General features: G+C 35.7%; 1 protein-coding gene across 1 annotated transcript in view; it reads left to right on the top strand.

Annotated features, from left to right (window-relative positions):
- Positions 1-27927, top strand: part of LOC122812306 (complement C3-like) — a 268006-nt gene that overhangs the window by 17896 nt on the left and 222183 nt on the right. The window contains exon 2 of the mRNA XM_044084709.1: positions 20580-20772. Coding sequence (XP_043940644.1) covers positions 20580-20772 — 193 coding nt within the window. The remainder of the gene's footprint in view (positions 1-20579; positions 20773-27927) is intronic.

The following is a 27927-nucleotide window of genomic DNA, read 5'->3' as shown; positions in this document are numbered from 1 at the left end:
ATATATATAAATATACATATATATATATATATATATATATATATATATATACAACTAAACTTACCTATATTATATTTTTATTTTGATCCCCACATCTTTTTCCATAACCATAATTTAAATTTGTGTAATATTAGTGACAATATCCATTTTCCATTGAACATGATTTAGTAGCTTAGATGGCTGTAAAAGGTCCAATGGCATCTATAAAAAAGAGTAGCAGCCTTTATTTATATACATATTTATACCATAGTTATACAATCATTTTAAATAATTTTTATTTTCAGATTTTACACATCAAAACTTATCATTTCTATATTTTTATTTTGACCTCCACTTCTTTTTCCATAACCATCATTTAATTTTCTTTAATATTAGTGACAATATCCATTTTCCATTGAACATGATTTAGTAGCTTAGATGGCTGTAAAAGGTCCAACGGCACCTCTCAAAAAGAGTAGGGGCCTTTATTTATATACATATTTATATATACATAGTTATACAATCATTTTAAATTATTTTCATTTTCAAATTTTACACATCAAAACTTACCATTTCTATATTTTTATTTTGACCTCCACTTCTTTTTCCATAACCATAATTGAATTTTCTTTAATATTAGTGACAATATCCATTTTCCATTAAACATGATTTAGTAGCTTAGATGATGGTATAGGTATATATATATATATATATATATATATATATATTCATATATATATATATATATATATATATATATATATATATATATATATATATATATATATATATATATATATATATATATATATATATATATATATATATATATATTTCACACATAGTTTTACAATCATGATTTAGTAGCATTTAGATTTTCAAAGGTCCAATGGCACATCAAAACTTACCATTTCTATATATATATATATATATATATATAACCATATATATATATATATATATATATATATATATATATATATATATATGATATAGTAGCTTAGATGGCTGTACACACACACACACACACACATATATATATATATATATATATATATATATATATATATATACACACATACACACATAGTTTTACAATCATTTTAAATCATTTTCATTTTCACATTTTACACATCAAAACTTACCATTTCTATATGTTTATTTTGACCACCACTTATTTTTCCATAACCAAAATTTAATTTTCTTTAATATTAGTGACAATATCAATTTCCCATTGAACATGATTTAGTAGCTTAGATGGCTATAAAAGGTCCAATGGCACCTCTCAAAAAGAGTAGATGTCCTTTATTTATATTACATATTTGTATATACATAGCTAGACAATCATTTTAAATCATTTTCATTTTCAAACTTCACACATCAAAACTTACCATTTCTATATTTTATTTTTGACTCCCCTCTTCTTTTTCCATAACCATAATCTAATTTTATTTAATATTAGTGACTATATCCATTTTACATCAAACATGATTTAATTGATTCTTTTATTCCATATTACCCAAACAACAAAATATTTTCTTCTCTAAATCTGTTTTTAAATTTTTGTGTATGTTTTCATAATAGCCACAGTCAATCATGTCCATATTTATGTCTTTGGATTTTCTTATACTTTCAAACAAATGTTCTACTCATAATTTATTCTTTGGCCTTTTAACTCTCTCACATTAAAAACATACCTAGTCCTCCTTCTTCATCATTCATATATAAAACACCCCTTTTAACTCAATTTATTTCTGATTCCCATATAAAAGAGAATAATATGCCTAATAAAAGTTTTTCATGTCTTCTAGGAATCATGCCAACACTAGATAAGTATGCTTTATTTACTATTAACATTCAATTAATCAAATACACGTATTTCTTATATGTTAAATCTGTATGTTTTCCATAATATGCAGATGTCTATTTCCTTTATTGTTATTTTCCATCCCTTCTTATGTTCTTCTTTATCAAAATTTCTCCCTAGAACATATATTTCCTTCACAGAAAATTGTACACCTATTTTTATTGTGTCAGCTATTCCTTTACTCTTTTCTTTATTAAGTGCCATACAGTTTTCCTTTAAACTTTCAACTAAATAGATAGTGACCTATCTCATCCACTCTCTAGTTTTAGTTGTGTTAATAATATCATCAGCATATCACATTATAACTAGAACTTCACTTATGTTTGATTTTTATAATTTGCATTCTTCATTTTCTGGTTTATCTGTCTAACTGTTGTATTCATAACCAAAGCAAATAAAATACTATTCATATAACACTGTTGTCTTATACAATTATTCATAACTATTTCTTTATGTAGCCATCCATTAGTTGAGATGCTTACTTTATTATTCTTATAAGCTGTTCTACATACTTGCTTGATGCTATTATTAATATTATACATATTCACTATTTTTGTAATATATTATGCTTTATAGGATCAAATACTTTGTTAATGTCACCTACCATATGTTTTATAGCTTCTTTCTTTCTATTTATATAATCTATGATTTCTGTCACTATAGTTAATATTCTTGACATCCTTTTCCTTTTGTACTATAGTCACTTGTCTCCATTATGTATTGCATTTTATTTTCAAATGTCTTTTGTATTATTTTCATTAATATGTTACAGTCTGTATTATTTAAAACTATTGGCATCCAGTTTTACATATTTTTTCTCCCTCTTTCCATATAACTTTAATACTCCACTGCACAATCCCTTATATTTTAATCCTTCATTTAACCATTCATTGACTACACATACTAAGTAGTTTTTATGCAATGTTTTTAGATTTTTATACATTTCAAATCCAATACCATCTGGGCTTGATGTCGATTCCACAATTAACTGTTTAAATACTTTTTCTATTTTGTATAATGCAATGTCTTTTCTAAATTCTTTATTATTTTGCTCAATTTTTTACTTCTCATTTCTTTATATTATGTTTCTTTTCTACTAAATATTTCTTCTACATAACTTACAACAATGTCAATAAGTTGTTGCTAACTTTTATTTTTATTACATTCTTTATCTTTCATTTCTCTCATTATACTACTGGTCTGCTTTGCTATTTTACTTAAATAAGGTGAAACTTCATATTTTCTCACTCATGAAAATGCCTTTGTTTATTCAACAGTTCTCTATTTTTTTCATGTTTCTTATAAATTTCTTTTTCCTTCTCATAATAACCTTTGTTATTATTTTCTAAGTTATTCATCACATCTTTATGTATTTTAGCAGATTTCTACCTTCATTTTTTCTTTCTTTTTCCAAAATGAATAACTGAATATAACAATAATAATAATAATTATAATTATAATAAATAAATGAATATAATCAACAATTATATTTTCATTTAAAATCAATCTCCCATTCTGATCAATTAACAGACAATGTTTTCTTAGTGATATGATCTTTCCTTAATTGGTTAATATCTTTTGCTCATTTATCACTCCATTCCTTTTCCTTTATTCTTTTTATATTTTTCCAATCTCTATGTACTCTTTATTGTGATATATTTACAACCATATTGCCAAATGATCTGAGAAACCCATTTCTTCTTCTACTATACATATTTCTTTTGATACTAAAAACAATCTATTTCAGAATTTAAAGTGCATCTCCTGCAAGTCCATGTTTTTACTCCGTATAACTAACTTTGTTAATTTTACTATGTCTGTCATCTTTTGTTAATCTTTTCCTATTTTCCTTTTATTTCCCCTTAAGTCACAATTGAAATCTCCTGTGATTATTATATCCATGTTTACAAATACATAATCCTATATTTTTTGAAATACATTCTCCCTTTCCCTGCTAGTCACATATGCATATATAGCAATTATTTTATACACTTTTTCTTGCCATTTTACATCTATAATTATCGTTCGTCCCATTTTAACTAATATACCAACCAGAAATTCACTACTCTTTTTCATAGAATTGTTATTCCTGAATACTGTTCATTCCCTTTATTACATATTATTTCCCCATCTCATATTTTAGTGTCTGTAGTCTTTCTTCATGTGTCAAAATTCTTATATAATCTAGAATAATTATATCAACATCACATTTATTACACCATTCTAAAATTGCTATCCTTCTAGTAAATTAACTCTTTTAATATATCACCCTGTAACCCTTATGATTGGAGGGTTGTAAATATACAGCCCTTTCATCCAGCTCCTCAGTATGATCAAATAGCTTTCTCTGAAAGGCTTCCTCCAAAGCTTCTACTGTTATACTACTTGCTGCTTCTGAGATGGCATTCTCCTCTTCTCCCTACTGTTGCTGTTCCACCTTGCATACCATCCTCCCAGCCACTTCTGCACTAAGAATGGGATGTGCACATACATTCATGTACAAACAACACTGCTAGTACTGATTGCATCTTGATTGAGTAGGGATATTTTATTAACTACATTATCTACAATATTTAAATTATTTACATATTATACTCTAGTTACAATTATTTATAATATTGTCCGATGTCTATCATGTACATGACTTCATATATACATTTCTTTCTTTTCATATGCATCCATTTTATGACACTCACCCTTTTACCCATAGCCAAAATCTTTTTGTTTTGTAATATTTCTTCCAATATCCATTTTCCATTAAACTTTAACTCATTCAGTCTTTCATTCCATATGGTCCATTATATATACAACTTTATTCTATTTTCTTTACAAATTCTCTTATTTTTACTTTCATAATATCCATATTCCAACATATCCATAGTACTATTTTCTACTTTCTTAATTTTTCCCAGGTAACAGTTTTCACATAACGTTCCCACAATTCCTTCACACCTTTACATTAAAAAATGTTCTGGTGTTTCAACTTCACCACAATAATTGCATATTCTGTCTTCTATTTGTTATATGATGTAGCAATTTTTTACTGAGAATCTCCATAAAAACTTTACATTCTACATATTTTTATACCATTCTGTTTTCATTTATATCACTTTTATTTTTTTTCCTATATTCTTTTCCATGGACAAACACAATAATACTTGTTCGTTATGTTCAACTACAATGTTTTCTTTTTTTCCTCTATAGCACTTATCTTTATTTTCCACAATATAGCATTTTCTTGATATTATTTCATTTCTCAATCCAGAGCTTATTTTTCTCTTTTAAATGTATTCATCATATACCATATTTTTTATTTTTCTTTCATTATTACACTTATCAATAACCTATTTTCTTCTTTCATCCAACTTAACACAATATAAATGTAATACCGCTGCATACACCACCACATTTATCAATCCCAACCCTCCTTCTTCTTCCTTAAGATATATTATTCTTTTTACTGGGTTCAGACTGGATCCCCATATAAACAAAAACACAGTTGGCATTAATTCTTTCTCACATTTTGTAGGGGTCATAAACATTTTCTAAGTATGCAATGTTTCCCAATAGTACAATGTTTATTAAATGCACTCTCTTTTATATGATAGCTTACATAGTCTCCAAAAACACATATTGCTTAATTTTTTATTATATCTTCCCACTGTTGCATATTTCATTTCCAAATGTTATGCCTAATATTTTTAACTCCTTTATGTTAAACTGAATATTCCATATCTTACCTTCTTATCCTAAGCCTATGCTCTTATCTCTATGTTCATGCCTATGGCCCTCAAATGTTTTAATGCCTTCATAGCCTCTTCCAACCATTCTTTGTTTGTGTTACTAATACTATATCATCCAAGTATGAGAACACACTTGGTACTCTTAATTCTTTCTATAGTCCTGTATTCTGCTACCTTTAATGAAGTATTTATTTTATTAACCACTGCATTCATGACTAAAGTAAATAAAATACTACTTGCAGGGTGTCCCTGTTTTATACCACTTTTATGTTTATTTTCTGGATTAACATTAATTCACTAATGATTTTACTTTATTTTTCTCATATGCTGTAACAACAATCTTTTGTTTCTTCTCACTTATGCTATATTCTTTCATTATGTCCTATAAAATTTCATGTTGCATCATGTTAAATGCTTTATTTAAGTGACCTGTCATGATTTAACTTCTGTTTGCTATGCATTGTGTCATTTACAATTTATCTTGCTATTATTAATATTTCTTGACTTTCTTTACACTTTCTTCCAAATATTGTAGTCTCCAATATGTTATTTAGTTTGTTTTCCAATCTCATTTATATTATTTTCATAAAAATCCTGTACTCTGAATTAATAGGTACTACTGGTCTCCGATTTTATGTCTTCTTTTCCCATATAAGTTTCATGGCTCCAGTACATATTTCTCCTTGTTCAAAACCTTTCTCTAACTACACTTGCACAAAATACTTCTTCTGACATCTATCCCATCCAGTCAAGTTGCCAATTTGAAATGTATCAATCTTAGTGTATTAGTCACCTCTTCTGTTGTTATAGCTTGTTCTGTTAGCTTTTAGCTTTCTACTTTTATTTTCTCTTCCTCTTATTTTCTGTAAATGTTTTTCTGTATGCTCTTTTATTGCATTCCTTATGTCCTGCTGACTTCTCACACTTTCTCTTTTCTCATTTATTATTTCTCTTATTATCTTTTTGTTTTCATTTACTATGCAAATAAAGTGCTACATCTTCTTTTTCCCTTGTGGAAAATACCTTTGCTTAAATAAATACTTTTTGATCTTATCTTGAATCATCTCATATAGTTATTTTTATCTATCGAACATTTCTTTTGTGTTTCTTTCTAAATCTGCAAATGCATATTTAGTTCTTTATATTTTTTCTTTCCTGTTTTTTTCTTATACTTTGCCATTCCATGTAACATTTTTTTATATTTTTCTTTAAAGCTTATCCACCACGATGTCTAGTTTTTATATAATTCTCTCATTCACCCATGTCCTTTCCAGAACTGCCGAATCATTTCTACACCTTCTTATCTAATTCTTTTACATTTACTCCATTAACACCTTTACCTGTTTTTAATCACCCATTTCTTTCTGGAATCTCTAGCCAACTTGCCAAATGATCTAAAAATCCTGTACATTCTGTCCCTTCTTGCATTATTTTTAAACTTTCAGAAATAATAAAATAATCTCTCTTTGCTGTTAACTTAATTATTTTATATGGCCACTGTCTGTTATTGTAAATAAATAACTTTCCACTTTTAATTACTTCTTATATTGTTTTTACATCACCACCCCCTTTTTCCCTTCTTAAGTTACAGTTCAGATCACCCAATGATATCAAATCCATGTTTACACTTAAATAATCTAGAATTTTCTTGAACATATCCTCTCTTCATTTCTTTGTCACATATCCATAGATTGCTATAATTCTATAAACTTGATCTTTCTATCTTAAATCTACTATTGTTACTCTACCTATTATAACCGAGGTAAAATCCACAATGTTTACTGATTTTTTGCATGGTTTTCCTGTGCCTGAAGATGTACCTTTTCCTATATTCCAAATAATCCCACCCCCATTAATTTTCTGTTTGTAATCTCTCTTCTCCTGTGAATATTTTTCTATCTTTTAAATCCACCCAAAAACCTGTACACATAAAACTAATAAAAAGCAGTGAAAAAACATGAAAGGAGCTGTGTAGTGTTTTATTTTACCACTAATAAGTGCTTTTGTCTCACATAGACTTAATCCGAGTAAAATAAAACTGTTGAAACAAGCAAGCTTTTAAAATCCAAGGTGAGCAATCAAATCTCAAATCCAGTCAACAATTAATTAATGAATGATCCTTAAAACTGTACTAAGACAAAAGAAAAAAATTAAAGTAACGTACTCAAGAATGTTATTATATTGCCCCCTATGTCATACCTGTTGATTCCTTTTTCTTCTTTGCTATTACTTCTTGCTAGAGACCTATTTCTTCTTGGTTCCGTCTTCTTCTCATCTCTCCTTTCTCATTCCTTTACCTTATCTGTTTATGACTTCTTTTTGACCTTTACTACTTCTTCAGCTTCTTCTTCCTGTAGTCGGTTCATTATATCTGCTCACAAAAAAGCTTTATTGCTCTCTGGTTCACTCTGCAACATTAAGATCTGCAATGAAACATCCTGCAGCCCTCCCGACTGGAGGGTTGTAATAATACATCCGTTCTGACTCTGCAACATTAAGATCTGCAATGAAACATCCTGCAGCCCTCCCGACTGGAGGGTTGTAATAATACATCCGTTCTGACTCTGCAACATTAAGATCTGCAATGAAACATCCTGCAGCCCTCCCACCTGGAGGGTTGTAATAATACATCCGTTCTGACTCTGCAACATTAAGATCTGCAATGAAACATCCTGCAGCCCTCCCGACTGGAGGGTTGTAATAATACATCCGTTCTGACTCTGCAACATTAAGATCTGCAATGAAACATCCTGCAGCCCTCCTACCTGGAGGGTTGTAATAATACATCCATCCTGACTCTGCAACATTAAGATTTGCAATGAAACATCCTGCAGCCCTCCCGACTGGAGGGTTGTAATAATACATCCGTTCTGACTCTGCGACATTAAGATCTGCAATGAAACATCCTGCAGCCCTCCCGACTGGAGGGTTGTAATAATACATCCGTTCTGACTCTGCAACATTAAGATCTGCAATGAAACATCCTGCAGCCCTCCCGACTGGAGGGTTGTAATAATACATCCGTTCTGACTCTGCAACATTAAGATCTGCAATGAAACATCCTGCAGCCCTCCCACCTGGAGGGTTGTAATAATACATCCGTTCTGACTCTGCAACATTAAGATCTGCAATGAAACATCCTGCAGCCCTCCTACCTGGAGGGTTGTAATAATACATCCATCCTGACTCTGCAACATTAAGATCTGCAATGAAACATCCTGCAGCCCTCCCACCTGGATGGTTGTAATAATACATCCGTTCTGACTCTGCGACATTAAGATCTGCAATGAAACATCCTGCAGCCCTCCCGACTGGAGGGTTGTAATAATACATCCGTTCTGACTCTGCAACATTAAGATCTGCAATGAAACATCCTGCAGCCCTCCCGACTGGAGGGTTGTAATAATACATCCGTTCTGACTCTGCAACATTAAGATCTGCAATGAAACATCCTGCAGTCCTCCCACCTGGAGGGTTGTAATAATACATCCGTTCTGACTCTGCAACATTAAGATCTGCAATGAAACATCCTGCAGCCCTCCCGACTGGAGGGTTGTAATAAGACATCCGTTCTGACTCCGCAACATTAAGATCTGCAATGAAACATCCTGCAGCCCTCCCACCTGGAGGGTTGTAATAATACATCCGTTCTGACTCTGCAACATTAAGATCTACAATGAAACATCCTGCAGCCCTCCCACCTGGAGGGTTGTAATAATACATCCGTTCTGACTCTGCAACATTAAGATCTGCAATAAAACATCCTGCAGCCCTCCCACCTGGAGGGTTGTAATAATACATCCGTTCTGACTCTGCAACATTAAGATCTACAATGAAACATCCTGCAGCCCTCCCACCTGGAGGGTTGTAATAATACATCTGCTCTGACTCCGCAACATTAAGATCTACAATGTAACATCCTGCAGCCCTCCCGACTGGAGGGTTGTAATAATACATCCGTTCTGACTCTGCAACATTAAGATCTGCAATGAAACATCCTGCAGCCCTCCCACCTGGAGGGTTGTAATAATACATCCGTTCTGACTCTGCAACATTAAGATCTACAATGAAACATCCTGCAGCCCTCCCACCTGGAGGGTTGTAATAATACATCCATTCTGACTCTGCAACATTAAGATCTGCAATGAAACATCCTGCAGCCCTCCCACCTGGAGGGTTGTAATAATACATCCATTCTGACTCTGCAAAATTAAGATCTGCAATGAAACATCCTGCAGCCCTCCCACCTGGAGGGTTGTAATAATATATCCATTCTGACTCTGCAACATTAAGATCTGCAATAAAACATCCTGCAGCCCTCCCAACTGCAGGGTTGTAATAATACATCCATTCTGACTCTGCAACATTAAGATCTGCAATGAAACATCCTGCAGCCCTCCCACCTGGAGGGTTGTAATAATACATCCATTCTGACTCTGCAACATTAAGATCTGCAATGAAACATCCTGCAGCCCTCCCACCTGGAGGGTTGTAATAATACATCCATTCTGACTCCGCAACATTAAGATCTGCAATAAAACATCCTGCAGCCCTCCCAACTGCAGGGTTGTAATAATACATCCGCTCTGACTCCGCAACATTAAGATCTGCAATGAAACATCCTGCAGCCCTCCCACCTGGAGGGTTGTAATAATACATCCATTCTGACTCTGCAACATTAAGATCTGCAATGAAACATCCTGCAGCCCTCCCGACTGGAGGGTTGTAATAATACATCCATTCTGACTCTGCGACATTAAGATCTGCAATGCAACATCCTGCAGCCCTCCCGACTGGAGGGTTGTAATAATACATCCGTTCTGACTCTGCGAAATTAAGATCTGCAATGAAACATCCTGCAGCCCTCCCGACCGGAGGGCTGTAATAATACATCCGTTCTGACTCTGCGACATTAAGATCTGCAATGAAACATCCTGCAGCCCTCCCACCTGGAGGGTTGTAATAATACATCCGTTCTGACTCTGCAACAATAAGATCTGCAATGAAACATCCTGCAGCCCTCCCACCTGGAGGGTTGTAATAATACATCCATTCTGACACTGCAACATTAAGATCTGCAATGAAACATCCTGCAGCCCTCCCACCTGGAGGGTTATAATACATCCATTCTGACTCTGTAACATTAAGATCTGCAATGAAACATCCTGCAGCCCTCCCGACTGGAGGGTTGTAATAATACATCCGTTCTGACTTTGCAACATTAAGATCAGCAATGAAACATCCTGCAGCCCTCCCGACTGGAGGGTTGTAATAATACATCCGTTCTGACTCTGCAACATTAAGATCTGCAATGAAACATCCTGCAGCCCTCCCACCTGGAGGGTTGTAATAATACATCCATCCTGACTCTGCAACATTAAGATCTGCAATGAATCATCCTGCAGCCCTCCCACCCGGAGGGTTGTAATAATACATCCATTCTGACTCTGCAACATTAAGATCTGCATTGAAACATCCTGCAGCCCTCCCAACTGGAGGGTTGTAATAATACATCCGTTCTGACTCTGCAACATTAAGATCTGCAATGAAACATCCTGCAGCCCTCCCACCTGGAGGGTTGTAATAATACATCCATTCTGACTCTGCAACTTTAAGATCTGCAATGAAACATCCTGCAGCCCTCCCAACTGGAAGGTTGCAATAATACATCCGTTCTGACTCTGCGACATTAAGATCTGCAATGAAACATCCTGCAGCCCTCCCACCTGGAGGGTTGTAATAATACATCCGTTCTGACTCTGCAACATTAAGATCTGCAATGAAACATCCTGCAGCCCTCCCGACTGGAGGGTTGTAATAATACATCCATTCCAACTCTGCAACATTAAGATATGCAATGAAACATCCTGCAGCCCTCCCACCTGGAGTTTTGTAATATTACATCCATTCTGACTCTGCAACATTAAGATCTGCAATGAAACATCCTGCAGCCCTACCACCTGGAGTTTTGTAATAATACATCCATTCTGACTCTGCAACATTAAAATCTGCAATGAAACATCCTGCAGCCCTCCCACCTTGAGGGTTATAATAATACATCCATCCTGACAGCAACATTAAGATCTGCAATGAAACATCCTGCAGCCCTCCCACCTGGAGGGTTGTAATAATACATCCGTTCTGACTCTGCAACATTAAGATCTGCAACGAAACATCCTGCAGTCCTCCCACCTGGAGGGTTTTAATAATACATCCGTTCTAACTCTGCAACATTAAGATCTGCAATGAAACATCCTGCAACCCTCCCACCTGCAGGGTTGTAATAATACATCCATTCTGACTCTGCAACATTAAGATCTGCAATGAAACATCCTTCAGCCCTCCCACCTGGAGGGTTATATTAATACATCCATTCTGACTCTCACTTTCACTCTCACCCTTTAACAAAAGCTGGTAATAAAATGTTTCCAAATCATGTGACGGGTCGACCACTATCGCTGTTTCACAGAAATCAACTTCTCCCTTTCTGATACATGTACACACCTTCCCCAAAAGCTCACTTGCCTTTGTAACTTCTAGACTGCCTACTAACTCCTCCTGCAAAGGCTAGACTTCCTTCATACCAAAAATAACACCCACTCAGTCCCGCTCACTTTTCTTTTCCACCATCTCCATACCACTCAATTGTTTCTTTTGATGAAACAACTCCTCCTTCCTGCTACAAACTCCTCAATCATCCACCATTATTCTCCATGCTTCTTTAGGCTAACACTGCACCCAGAATGGAAACAGGAAGTGCTCACTCAAAACAAGTCCCTTCATTCACAAAAATGAGTAGGACGTTGCCCAACACTCTGGCAAATGTCCTGTATGAATAGACATGCCTCAGATCTCTCTCAAAAAGAGGCTACTAAACAAGTGTGACTAATCTGGTTAACAGAGGCTGGATGGATAAATAAATAAATAAATACACCTCACAGGAGAATGAGGAGTTTCTCTACAGGCCATATGCATACATGGCAGTAGAGTACTGTACATGGTTAAGGCAGATAAGCCTATCCAGGACCAGGTGTGGCAGCAACTGGTGGGAGAAATCAATGTAATTAGTGGTCACAATAGAATGTTGGTGCAGGTGCATTGCAGGGTCACTGACATGATAATTCATACCTAGACTAAGGCTAAGGACATAACTGTAGATAGAGAAATAGGTTAGTCACCTGCAGTGCAAACCCAACATAGAAGGACAAATATTGAAGTAAGGCTGAGGGACTGGTCACTACTAATAATGGATTGAATGTTAGAGCTGGGCTGTTCAGAACTGCTTGAGCTTCTGTTGGTGATATCTCAGGTGAGTATTGGCACATTCCATTCCTGACAGATACCCCTAGTGAGTATTGGCACAATCCATTCCTGACAGATAACCCAAGCGAGTACTGGCATATTCCATTCCTGACAGATACCCCAAGTGAGTAGTGGCACATTCCATTCCTGACAGCTACCCCGAGTGAGTAGTGGCACATTCCATTCCTGACAGCTACCCCGAGTGAGTAGTGGCACATTCCATTCCTGGTGACTTTGCATAGTACATATGCCTGGTTTACTCACACATACTCATCTGCATTTGTTACCCAGGGACATCAGGGCTGTAACTAAGAACAGCCTGAGGGACATCAGGGCTGTAACTAAGAACAGCCTGAGGGACATCAGGGCTGTAACTAAGCCTGGACACATTATGGGAAGATATGTTTTGGTATATTGGCAGGCTAGAAGGGCATTAATGCCCTTGTTGAAATATTTGTATGCATGTATAAATGTATGAATGTAAGATTACCTGCACCACTAATTATTGCTTGAGTGTCTAGGGAAGATGTACCAGGTGAGCAGTACTTGAAACCATCCCAAGAGGGCACTGCCTAACACCACTGCACAAATTAATCAGACCTAACAGTCTGCATTTCTATCACCCTTCCAAGAGGCCACTGCCTAGCACCACTGTACAGATTAATCAGACCTAACATCCTGCATTTCTATCACCCAAGGACATCAGATGACCTGCAGTACAGGGTACACATATGTCCATTGACTATGTACATTTTTGGCATGTAGCAGCCTGTGTACTGCACAGTGGTGAGGGTCAGGGGGTCATACATGCACTGGTTTTCAAACTAGCAAGTTATCTGAATGAATTTGCAGGTTCCACTAAGAAAGCATCAAATGCAACTAGTCAGTACATGCCTAACATTAGCATATATTTAGAGGCTGACATTGATGGCATTATGCACCTAGCACATTCTGAGGACACAGCAGTACTGTCAACATTTCTTACTGTGAAGGGAAAGCTTCTCTCTCCCATACGTGAGGGGACGAGGATGGCCCAGAATGAACCTTGAGTATTACTTCTGTTTAGTGTAGGATGTCACATCTCTTTCATCTTCACAAGTGATAGACAGCATCAGCGGGATGCACTTCCTCCAAGTGAAGAGGTGTGTATGCTGCCACTGGTACCATGAGACTGGAATATTCCATAGCCTAGGTCTTACCCTTGACATGAACCAATGGATGTGGAAGTCCTGTGATCCAGGCACAAGCAATGGCTAATCAAACTACAACAGTGGTCCTGCATGTCCTACATAAAATCTTTAGACACTGCAGAGACTGCAGGCAGGAGCAACCCACTTGGCAGCCATTAGTGAATCCCTGTTATTGTAGCCATCAGACACCATTGTGGTTGAGGAAGTTTATACACTGCAAGTGTGCACAGCTGCTTAACATAAATGGCACACACCATTCCTGAGACTGTAAATGCATACCTATCTGTGGCTGCCTCCACCCATGGCTGTGGATGCACACCTGTCAGTTTCTGCATCTACTGCAACTTTGAATACACACGTGTATATGACTGCATCTACCCCTGGCTATGGATGTCACCTGTCTGTGGCTGCATCCACCCCTGGCTGTGGATGTACACCTGCATGTGTCTGCATCCACCCCTGGCTATGGATGCATACCTGCATGTAGCTGCATCCACCCCTGGCTGTGGGTGCACATCTGCATGTGGCTACATCCACCCTGGCTGTGGATGCACACCTGCATGTGGCAGTATCCACCCCTGCCTATGGCTGCACACCTGCATGTGGCTGCATCCACTCCTGGCAGTGCATGCACACCTGCATGGCTACATCGACCCCTGGCTGTGGATGCACACCTGTCAGTTTCTGCATCTACCACAGCTCTGAATACACAACTGTCTATGACCGCATCTACCCCTAGCTGTGGATGCGCTCCTGTCTGTGGCTGCATCCACCCTAGCTGTGGATGCATATCTGCATGTGGTTTCATCCACCTTGGCTGCAGATGCACACCTGCATGTGGCTGCATCCACCCCTGGCTGTGGATGTACACCTGCATGTGGCTACATCCACCCTGGCTGCAGATGCACACTTGCATGTGGCTGTATTCACCCCTGGCTGTGGATGCATATCTGTCTGTGGCTGCATCCACCCCTGGCTGTGGATACATATCTGTCTGTGGCTGCATCCACCACCGGCTGTGGATGCACACCTGTCTGTGGCCGATGCTTATCCAGCTCCACTGTGGGTGCATGATACATGCATCATACTCAGGGTCCTGCAGTTCAAGACCAGCCCACATCCCTGTAGCCACACCATGACTAACAGATCCAAAAACAAATGAAACCGTCCAAACTGGCCGTAATCTTTAATTATAAAATGTAAGCACTTTCAGGTTAAAAAACCCTTCATCAGACAAACTTCACATAACCATGACAGTCTTTAAATACTAAAACAATTTTAAAAACAACCAGTCACTTTCTAAACTAGACCCGCCTTTTCTTTAGGGCTAGTTTTAAAGGTACATAACTATTTAACCCAGGTGGGTTATCAGCAGCCAACTGTATGATCCATCTTAACCCTGCATGCTTTGTATCATTAACAATGCCCCCCCCCTTTTTTTTTTCATCTGTGCAACATGCAGAACCATAAAAACAAAAGTATGATTTGGAAAGCTAGAAATGTGCTGATATAATGCATTGTGTTTATCCTTCTGTCTAATGGATGACAAGTGGTGCAGTATTCTTGTTTTTAACTTACAATTAGTTTTTCCAATATAAAAAATTGGGCATGACTTATAGCATGCCAAATAAACCACATTCTCTGTGTGGCAATCTGCATAAAACTCAAATGTATATTTTTTATTCGTAACAGGATGTATAAACTAATTTAAACCATTCACATTTGAACATGCTTTGCAATGCCTGCAGGGAAAGGTCCCTGTTCTCATATGTGCAGAGGAAACACTGTTCATCTTCTTATTTTTAACCCAGGGTCTGTACATAGCATATCTTTTATGTACTATTTCGCTTAAAAGTAAATCTGGGTTTCTCTCTCATCTAAAATACCTTTCAGGTGACTAGCACATCTTTGTATCTTCCAGTTTTGCTTAATAATATCACATATCCCATACACATTATTACTATAGCATAGCATTACCTTGTTTTTTTATCATATTTATCAGATAACTTCAGCTTATCTCCCTGCTGTTCATTATTATCAGAACACCGTGGCCTTGCAATGGCTTCCCTACTGGATATTATACTGTTCCTGTTTTTTTCTAAGTTTTCCTTTGAGGACCCCTTTTCCTTAAGATGTTCATTTAAAACATCAATTTCTTTGTGAAACTCATTATTGTCTGTGCACAGCCGAGAAACTCTATATCCTTGGCCTTGTATAATATTATAAAAAGTATGCCTAGGATGCATACTACGTCCATTCAAATAATGATTTCTCCAACATTGTTTCCTAAGCAGGGTAGTGTCCAATTTGCCAGTTACATTTTTATTTAACATGACATATAAGAAGACAATGGTCTCATTCCTGTGCTCCACTGAAAACCTAAGAAAATCTGCAGTTTTCTCCAGGTAATGAACAAAGTTCAACAGTTCATCACTGCCCTGTGCTCACAACAAAAAATATCAACAAATCTGGCATAAAAAATTATTGAAGTCTTCCATAAATGTTCACATTTAAAAATATATTTATCTTTCCAGAAGGCTAACACTAAATTAGCATAAGAGTTGGCACAGGGTGTGCCCATGGCAACACCTTGTACCTGGCTATAGTGTGTACCATTGCTAAGAAAGATGTTATTTTCTAACACCAATGCTAATGCTTCCAGAAGTGTTGGTGTTCTCATCATATATATCAGCTGTATGCAGTACCTCTTTCACTGCCTTTATCTCAAATTCATTTGTGATGACTGTGAACAGACTATTGACATCCATGGTTACCACAAGAAGGCTAACAATGTTTCCTCTGCACATATGAGAACAGGGACCTTCCCCTGCAGGCATTGTAAAGCATGTTCAAATGTGAATGGTTTAAATTAGTTTATACATCCTGTTACGAATAAAAAATATACATTTGAGTTTTATGCAGATTGCCACACAGAGAATGTGGTTTACTTGGCATGCTATAAGTCATGCCCGAGTTTTTTATATTGGAAAAACTAATTTTAAGTTAAAAACAAGAATACTGCACCACTTGTCATCCATTAGACAGAAGGATAAACACAATGCATTATATCAGCACGTTTCTAGCTTTCCAAATCACACTTTTGTTTTTATGGTTCTGCATGTTGCACAGATTAATAAAAGGGGGGGTCATTGTTAATGATACAGAGCATGCAGGATTAAGATGGATCATACAGTTGGCTGTTGATAACCCACCTGGGTTAAATAGTTCTGTACCTTTAAAACCAGCCCTAAAGAAAAGGCAGGTCAAGTATAGAAAGTGACTGGTTGTTTTTAAAATTGTTTTAGTATTTAAAGACTGTCATGGTTATGTGAAGTTTGTCTGATGAAGGGTTTTTTACCTGAAAGCACTTACGTTTTATAATAAAAGATTATGGCCAATTTGGACTCTGTTTCATTTGTTTTTGGCCCTGTTCTTACAAGAGGTTCGAGAGGAGTCCTAAAGGGAAATTAAGAGGCTAGTGTTTTGCTACCATGACTAACATGCTCTCATACTTAACCACAACATAGTGGATATCATGCATCTACCAGAAGCACACAACAGGGGCCTTAGCAACATTTCTGAGTATGCAGCCAATATGTTATGCTGCCCCCTGGACCAGATGTATACAAAACTGACACTGCAATCTGGACATCTACCCAGCATTCCACCCTTGGAAGATCCAACCCATTACCTGAAGACATAATCCCTCATGTTCAACTACCCCCAGACCAGTGCATGGTTACTGCAGGCATTGCCCTTGACCTTTCCACCTTTGGTAGCATTGCATTGCAATGTCATTGTACCTCCAAACCCCTGCAGATAATGATGCTATGATGACAACTGTGTCCTGCTCATCTCTCTGGTTAATTTCTGATACACAGCGTGGCCAATCAGAGCACTCTAATACATAGCCTGGCCATGAAAATGCATGCATCAGTTTCGTTTTGTGTTTGATTTGTCATAGCCCATAGATGAGAACTAGATGCTGCCAGCACCACAACAGATTACACCCACCTCTTATTTATTTATTTATTTATTTGGTTTTTGTTTACCAAGAAAGTCTGGCTATGATAATATTAGTCCCTTAACAGAAGTAGGAAGGGATCCAGTATCATACAGTACAATTTATGAAGTACATGAAGACAAAAATAAGGAGTAAAATTACATAAAATGTAAAAATACAAGCAAAAAGTCTCAAACATTCCATTATTTGGCTAAGCTTGAACAGAGAAAGTATGTAATAAAAGATGTATTTAGTGGAACTAAACTAGGAGTATATGGTTAAGATAAAAAATCTGCAAATTATTAATAGAAATGTTGTGGTGGGACAGCAGCAAAAGTTGTGATCAGTTTGTGTAGAAAGAAGAGAAAAAGCTTCAAATGAATAAAAGCAAGACTAAGAACCAGATCTTAAATAAGGACGTGCTTACTTAGAGAATGGAAGGGGTAACTGAAATGACTGGTGCAAGAGAAAAACAGTAAACTGTTGTAGCAATGCATTTACTATATGGGCTCAAAAAGAAGGAAGTAGAAGGTAGTGAAGTGAAAGGAACTGCACAATGAAAACAGGAGAGATGAGCTGAGGGAATCCAGGAAAAGATTTATGAAAGTGAGATGTAAGGTCAGTTTGATGAGATAGCTCTGTACTATACTTTTCTGTACATCTATACCTTTCTTACATGAGATGATACTTGCCTCACTTGCCTGGAGTTGGGCAAATGCAGAACCAGGTATTACTTAGCCCAGAGTTAAAGAATAGATGTTACTTGGACAGGTGCAGGGCCAGATGTTACTGAAGCTGAACAAGAATAACAGAAAAGCCAGATGTTTACCTCTGCCTTGCATGAGGATCCATTGTAGCATCACCCTTTAACAACTCCTCACCCAGCCGCTCTTCTGCTGGTGTAAACATGTCAAGCAATGCCGTGGCGTTCCATTGCTGCAACTGTTTTCATAGCACCATGTTGTATAGCATGATGCAGATCACAGCCATCCTGGAGAAGGTTTGTACAGCATACTACAGTGCACCACCAGATGTATCCAGGCAGCAGTCCAAATACGTCATTGATGTTCCATATCTGTAACCATGTGGTGGTGTATGCCATTTACACCACCATCTGGGATTTACTGAAGGGGATGTCAACAATGTCCCCAGGACATGTGTGAAATCACCTGCTAGACAGAATAGCAAACACCCCTATGAGCTATCTGATGCCTAGATTTATAAGACTGGACCTTCATAGTCTCTGTGGTCAACACTGTATATATCTCCCCAACAGATAACCCAGTGGAAAGTTCCTGTACATAGAATGTCGCTGTTGTATATATATATATATATATATATATATATATATATATATATATATATATATATATATATATATATATATATATACAAAATGACATAGAGATCACCATATCTTAGGTAAAATGTATTTACTTATTCCTTCATTTATTCATTTTTTTTTATTTATTTATCTTTGTTTACTGGGAAAGTCTAGCTTAAGCTGATCCCATTTTCAGAGGAGGCCCAGCAAGAAAAGCTCCACAGTTATTACAAATAACAAGTACAGAGAGCACTGCAAAATGCATACATAAAGTTAACATAATAGGAGCTTTTCTTTGTACAAGGAGAAAAAAAGCTGTACAGAAGGTATTCACTTTTTATACAAATATTAAAATATGGCATTTTTATTGTGAATCAGATAGTTATGTACATTATTTATTTATTTATTTATTTATCATTGTTTGCCAGGAAAGTCTGACTGGGCAGTATCCATTTCAGCAGAAGTCAAGGAAGAAAACCTCCAATTGTTTACGTACATTAAAATTGAATGTACAGTTTAGTATCTGCAGTTGAAATGTCAAGCACAGTATGTACTGAAACTGAATAGTTACTATACAGATATGTTAGAAATGTGTTATGATGTTATGTAATTTAACTATTATACAAATGGCAAAGAGAATATTATGAGAAATCGCCATCTCAGACTTCATTCATAAAATTCTGTTTTACAGTGATTCAGACACTGTATTTGGGACTCACTCATAGTGGTCCCAACATTTCAAATAGTTATACTGTCCCACCGTTTCTGACAAATCCACCTGTAATAGCAAAGCCACACCCTTCCCATGAGTTCTTCAAAGCTAGTCAGAAAATCATCTGTGGTCGCCTCTTAACCCCATGACATCCCTCAGCACACGAAGGCAGCTCCGCCCACGGCATCCTTCACTATCATGGCAGCTCCACCCATGGCATCCTTCACTGTCATGGCAGCTTCTCCCACTTCATACTTACCCTGCATTTTAGATCTATAGATTAGTCAATGTGGCAAGATAAATTACGACATGAATGACTATGAGTTAACTGCATATATGTATCTTCCTGCTTCTATATAATGTGAACAACATGTTGATAACGCTTTTGATTTATAAGTTATTTTAATAACCTAGACACAGCATCTGTGTAGCACTGAAATCTGCCTACTTTTTTCCTAGACACACCCTCATAGCTCCAAATGTCTTCAGAGTGGAAAGTGAGGAGACAATTATACTGGAATCACACGAATATGGTAGTGAAATTAAAGTCGACATACTTCTCCAGGATTTTCCAAAAAAAACAAAAGTTTATACCCAAACACAAGTTACACTGAATGCAGCAAACAATTTTCTGGTTGAGACCAAAATGAAGGTGAGTTGAGTATAAATTAAATAATTAGAAAATAAAATACGTCTTACTATGTTGCATATCAGTATACAGGATGCAGTGTATTACAGCAGCATATTATGTAGCAGTTCGTGGCATATGTATTGCAATAGTTCATTCTATAATATATATTGTATAACAATTTGAGGTATAAATTGCTTTAAACTTCTGCAACATTCTATACTGCAGAACATCTTATATGATGTCACTGTACAAAGTATACTATAATGCATCAGTTCATGTATTATATAAAAGGTCTCATTATATAGTGTTGCTTATTGTAATGTAACAGCTTACATGGAGTATAGTACATGACAGAGCACAACACACAATATTACACACTGTTGTATTACGGTTCATTCTGTGCTATTTATCATATAAAATATAATGGAACATGACATCACACATGGAAGTCCAACACCTCATTCTGTCATATATACTACATAAAACCACATCGGACATGAAATCAGACACTGCAGTGTAACAGTTCATTCTATGTTGCATATTACATAAAACATCATGGAACATGACATTACACACTGTTGGATAACAGTTCATTCTGTGGTGTATATTATATAAAAGTTATGGAACATGTCATTCTATCTGTATATTACATAAAACCACATGGAACATGACATCAGACACTGTAGTGTGACAGTTCATTCTGTGGTGTATATTATTTAAATCCTCATGGAACATGACATCACATACTGTAGTGTGACAGGTCATTCTATCTGTATATTAAATAAAACCTCATGGAACATGACATCAGACACTGTAGTGTAACAGGTCATTCTATCTGTATATTATATAAAACCTCATGGAACATGACATCAGACACTGTAGTGTAACAGGTCATTCTATCTGTATATTATATAAAACCACATGGAACATGACATCACACACTGCAGTGTGACAGGTCATTCTATCTATATATTATATAACACCACATGAAACATGACAGCAGACACTGTAGTGTAGCAGGTCATTATATCTGTATATTATATAAAACCACATGGAACGTGACATCAGACACTTTAGTGTAACAGGTCATTCTAACTGTATATTATATAAAGCCACAAAGAACATGCCATCAGACACTGTAGTGTAACAGGTCATTCTATCTGTATATTGTATAAAACCACATGGAACATGACATCACATACTGTTGTGTGACAGTTCATTCTATGGAGTATTTTATATAAAATATCATGGAACATGACATCAGACACTGTAGTGTAACAGATCATTCTCTCTGTATATTATATAAAACGACATGGAGGATGACATCAGACACTGTAGTATTACAAGTCATTCTATCTGTATACTATATAAAACCACATGGAACATGACATCAGACAATATAGATTAACAGGTCTTTCTCTCTGTATATTATATAAAACCACATGGAAGATGACATCAGACACTGTAGTGTAACAGGTCATTATATCTGTATATTATATAAAACCTCATGGAACATGACATCTGACACTGTAGTGTAAAATGTCATTCTATCTGTATATTATATAAAACCTCATGGAACATGACATCAGACACTGTAGTGTAACAGGACATTCTATCTGTATATTATATAAAACCACATGGAACATGACATCAGACACTGTAGTGTAACAGGTCATTTTGTCTGTATATTATATAAAACCTCATATAACATGACATCAGACACTGCAGTGTAACAGGTCATTCTATCTGTATATTACATAAAACCTCATGGAACATGACATCAGACACTGTAGTGTAACAGGTCATTCTATCTGTATATTATATAAAACCACATGGAACATGACATCAGACACTGTAGTGTGACAGTTCATTCTATCTGTATATTATATAAAACCTCATGGAACATGACATCAGAGACTGTAGTGTAACAGGTCATTCTATCTGTATATTATATAAAACCACATGGAACATGACATCAGACACTGTAGTGTGACAGTTCATTTTATCTGTATATTATATAAAACCTCATGGAACATGACATCAGACACTGTAGTGTAACAGGTCATTCTATCTGTATATTATATAAAACCTCATGGAACATGACATCAGACACTGTAGTGTAACAGGTCATTCTATCTGTATATTATATAAAACCACATGGAACATGACATCAGACACTGTAGTGTAACAGGTCATTCTATCTGTATATTATATAAAACCTCATGGAACATGACATCAGACACTGTAGTGTAACAGGTCATTCTATCTGTATATTATATAAAACCACATGGAACATGACATCAGACACTGTAGTGTAACAGGTCATTCTATCTGTATATTATATAAAACATCATGGAACATGACATCAGACACTGTAGTGTAACAGGTCATTCTATCTGTATATTATATAAAACATCATGGAACATGACATCAGACACTTTAGTGTACAGGTCATTCTATCTGTATATTATATAAAACCACATGAAACATGACATCACACACTGTAGTGTAACAGTTCATTCTTTCTGTATATTATATAAAACCTCATGGAACATGACATCAGACACTGTAGTGTAACAGGTCATTCTATCTGTATATTATATAAAACCACATGGAACATGACATCAGACACTGTAGTGTAACAGGTCATTCTATCTCTATATTATATAAAACCACATGGAACATGACATCAGACACTGTAGTGTAACAGTTCATTCTTTCTGTATATTATATCAAACTACATGGAACATGACATCAGACACTGTAGTGTAACAGGTCATTCTATCTGTATATTATATAAAACCACATGGAACATGACATCACATACTGTAGTGTAACAATTCATTCTGTGCTGCTAATTATATAAAACCTCATGGAACATGAGATCAGACCCTGTAGTGTAACATGTCATTCTATCTCTATATTATATAAAACCTCATGGAACATGACATCAGACACTGTAGTGTAACAGGCCATTCTATCTGTATATTATATAAAACCTTGTGAAACATGACATCAGACACTGTAGTGTAACAGGTCATTCTATCTGTATATTATATAAAACCACATGGAACATGACATCAGACACTGTAGTGTAACAGGTCATTCTATCTGTATATTATATAAAACCTCATGGAACATGACATCAGACACTGTAGTGTAACAGGTCATTCTATCTGTATATTATATAAAACCACATGGAACATGAGATCAGACACTGTAGTATAACAGGTCATTCTGTCTGTAGATTATATAAAACCACATGGAACATGACATCAGATACTGTAGTGTTACAGTTCATTCTATGGTGTATATTATATAAAACCACATGGAACATGACATCACATACTGTAGTGTGACAGTTCATTCTATGGTGTATTTTATATAAAAATATCATGGAACATGACGTCAGACACTGTAGTGTAACTGGTCATTCTATCTGTATATTATATAAAACCACATGGAACATGACATCAGACACTGTAGTGTAACAGGCCATTCTATCTGTATATTATATAAAACCACATGGAACATGACATCGGACACTGTAGTGTAACAGGCTATTCTATCTGTATATTATATAAAACCACATTGAACATGACATCAGACACTGTAGTGTAACCGATCATTCTATCTGTATATTATTTAAATCCTCATGGAACGTGACATCACACACATAGTATAGAGTGGACTATTGATGATAAGAAAGACATTATGTATTGTTACTATTATGCAAAAAGCCCAGAACTTCCAGGCACAAGATATACAAAAAGATTAACAGAGAAATTAAAGGAAAGAAATAAAATACTTTCCAAGAAAAACTGCCAGAAGCTTCAAATAAAAATGTGTGGTCATTAATCTGACAGATTTGTGAAAAACATTATATAGACCAAGAAACTTTGATCTGTTTGGAAAAAGAAGCAACTGAGGAAGTGCAAGAATATAAACAACAAAACCTAGATATTTTTGAAAAGTATAAAAAAGAAATATGGACATGGGAAAGAAAAAGAGATTTGATATGGTGAATGTTTATACAAAGGCGAAAGCCAAATTAATCAACATAAAGAAGACAGCCAAAAAAAATATTTGAAGAGAAATACAGACAGAGGCATCCAGAAATGGAAAAGTTCACAATAAAAAATAATATCACAGTGAGGGAATGTAGAAAAGAAGATTAGTAATGTAGAAGTTAACAAAATAGAAGTTGACGTTAAGGAGTGCCTGTGAAGTGAAGGAGTTGATGTAGACGGTCTAACACAGATTATATCACAGCATGATGGAACCAGTCCCCAAAGTAAGGAGAAGCAGGAAGATCAGGAGACATGTGAAGAACAAATATGGACATGGGAAAGAAAAAGAGGTTTAATATGGTGTAATATTTATGCAAAGGAGAAAGCAAAACTAACCAATACAAAAAGAGCAGCACCAAAGATATTTGAAGAGAAATACAGGCAAAGGAATTCAGACATGGAAAACTTTGCATACAAAAAATAAGAAGACTAAGAGGAAAAGTAGAAAGGAGATTAGTGATGGAGAAGTTAAAGAAATAGAAACTGAGGTTATGGAGCACCTGCACAGTGAAGGATTCAGTGTAGAAAATCTAAATCAGACAGCACCACAACAGGATAGAGCAATGGATATCCAAATTAAGGGGAAACCAGTGGAACAGGAAGCAATTGTTCAGTTGCCATATAAAGATAATTTGGAGCCTTCCACAGGAAACCAGTATAATCATTGACTTGAAACTGGACAGCAAGGAAAGGAACAGGAAACTGTGGAAACTCTGATGCAGTCAGTGTTGAGGAGTGATAGGCCAGTGAGATCCCATATGAAAGAGCAATAGATGGAACAGGATGAAACTGAAGAGAAGGTGCCACAGGAAGATGTTATAGAACTTTCTAGAAAATGTCGCAGGAAATGGAAAACAAGGGATGTGCCCTCAGTATGGAAGAAAATAAGTTAAGAGAAGAGATGCTTGATTTAATAGAGATGGATAGACATATTAATATCAATAAAAGAAATAGACTGCAGAAGGTCAATAAATCACAAAAGGTTAGAAGTTTGATAAAACAAATGAACTCAGTAATTAGGACTGTCCATAGAGATCCATGTTATATAACAGAAGTTAACAGGATATATTACTGTGCTGCTAACTTAATAACAGGTAAAGTTCTACCACAAGAACACTGGGTAGTGAGGGAGAGAGAGGGGAGACATCGAATACCTTCATGGAAATATTGAATAGAGAAAACTATAAAGAAATTAAGACAAGAAGTGTCACTGTTAGAAGAGTATAGAAGAGGGAACAGATCAACAAACATACTAAGAAAGATAGATGTGATAAAAGCAGTGCACAGCATTAGAACATATCAGGATCTATCATGCACTATCGCAAATAAACTAAAAATTTCATCACAGGCGGAAAAAATTAGAAGATGCACAGATAAATATAAAGGAAAAGTACAAAATAAGCAATTTATTGATGACCCAAAAAGTTTTATGGAGAATTGGGAAACAAAGTAAAAGGAATTGAAAGACCACACAAAAAAGAAGAAATAGATATATTTTGGAGAAGTATCTATGAAGATCCTGTGGAACACAACAAAGATGCTAAATGGATAGAAGAAGTAAAAGAAAGAATAAGAAGTTCAAATGTACAGGATATGAAATGGGATGAACTAACAGCCAGAGAGATTGTAACAAAGTTAAGAAAAGCCTCTAATTGGAAAACCCCAGGCCCAAATGCAGTACCCAACTTTTGGTTAAAAGTATTAACATCTTTTGCACAAAGATTTAGCCATGAGTAAGAACTGTTTATATGCACACCCAGAACAGACACCAACCTGGCTAACAACAGAAAAAAACAATGCTCCTACTTAAGAATTAACCTGTAAGCTGCCCTACAAATTACAGGGTCTATATTAAATCAGTCAACACTCAAAATAATGAACGCTGATTTATTGACCCTTTAAGAGCAAAAGTTGACAATCCCGAAGATACAGAACATTGATTTTTTTCCTTGGGAAAAAAAATGCTGTTCTGCATCTTCAGGATTGTCAGCTTTTATTGTTTAAGGGTCGATAAATCAGCTTTCGCTATTTTGATCATTCACTGATTTAATATAGAGCTCAAATTATTGACCAATAATTTGCCTTTTAATGATGTATAAGCTATACACTGGAATTGATGGTGAAAGAGTTTATAGTAGTTTAGAAGAAAACTGAATTATGGCAATAGAATAAAAGGGCAATAAAAAAAAGTTATATGGAAAAAAGGATCATTTGTTGTTAAATAAATTTATAGCAGAGAACTGTAAAAAGGGGAAGAATCTAAGTATGGCATGCATTGACTATAAAAAAGCATTTGATAGTATCCCACATTCATGGATGAAAGAGTGTTTAACAATGTATAAGATATATCCTACACTGATCAACTACATTACAGTGACCAGTGGCAGACCACTTTGCAATTAAGCCATGATAAAGGACAAATTATTATTTCAGTGATAAAAATTTAAAGGATGATATTTCAGGGTGACTCTCTGTCACCGCTGCTATTCTGCCTTGCCCTTAATGCATTATGCTGTCTACTTAACAACCTAGGCCATGGCTATAATTTGGCTCCTAGAAAACAACAAAGTGTAAAGACTTCTCATTTTCTCTTTGCTGATAATTTAAAATTGTATAGCTAATCAGATGAGGAACTGAAAGCACAACTGCAAGTTGTCAAAACTTTTTCAGATGATATAAGAATGTCATTTGGTCTTGATAAATGTGCAAAAGCAACATTTAAAGCAGGAAAACTACAGCACCAAGAAAACATCAGTCTGGGACAAGAATGTGATATAAAAGAACTTGAGCAAGAGTGAGTGTATAACTATTTGGGAACTGATGAACGATCAACAATAAAACATGAACAAATGCAAACAAAACTTAGTAACAAATACTTTAGAAGACTTAAATTAATCCTACAAACAGCAGTGACATCTAGAAACAAAATTTAAGCTGTAAACCAATTTGCTCTTCCTGTCCTAACATACAGTTTTGGAGTGATTGACTGGCTCCAAAATGTATTGGATAGATTAGATAGGAAAACAAGATGGATGCTTCATGCTCACCAAATGATTTATAAAAATCAGTGCATACCAAGATTATATATTCCCATTCTGAAGAAGGG

This window comes from Protopterus annectens, chromosome 9.part0, assembly GCF_019279795.1.
Source record: "Protopterus annectens isolate FY-2018-M chromosome 9.part0, PAN1.0, whole genome shotgun sequence".
Lineage (NCBI taxonomy): Eukaryota > Metazoa > Chordata > Ceratodontiformes > Protopteridae > Protopterus > Protopterus annectens.
This window is presented reverse-complemented; position numbering and strand designations above follow the sequence as displayed.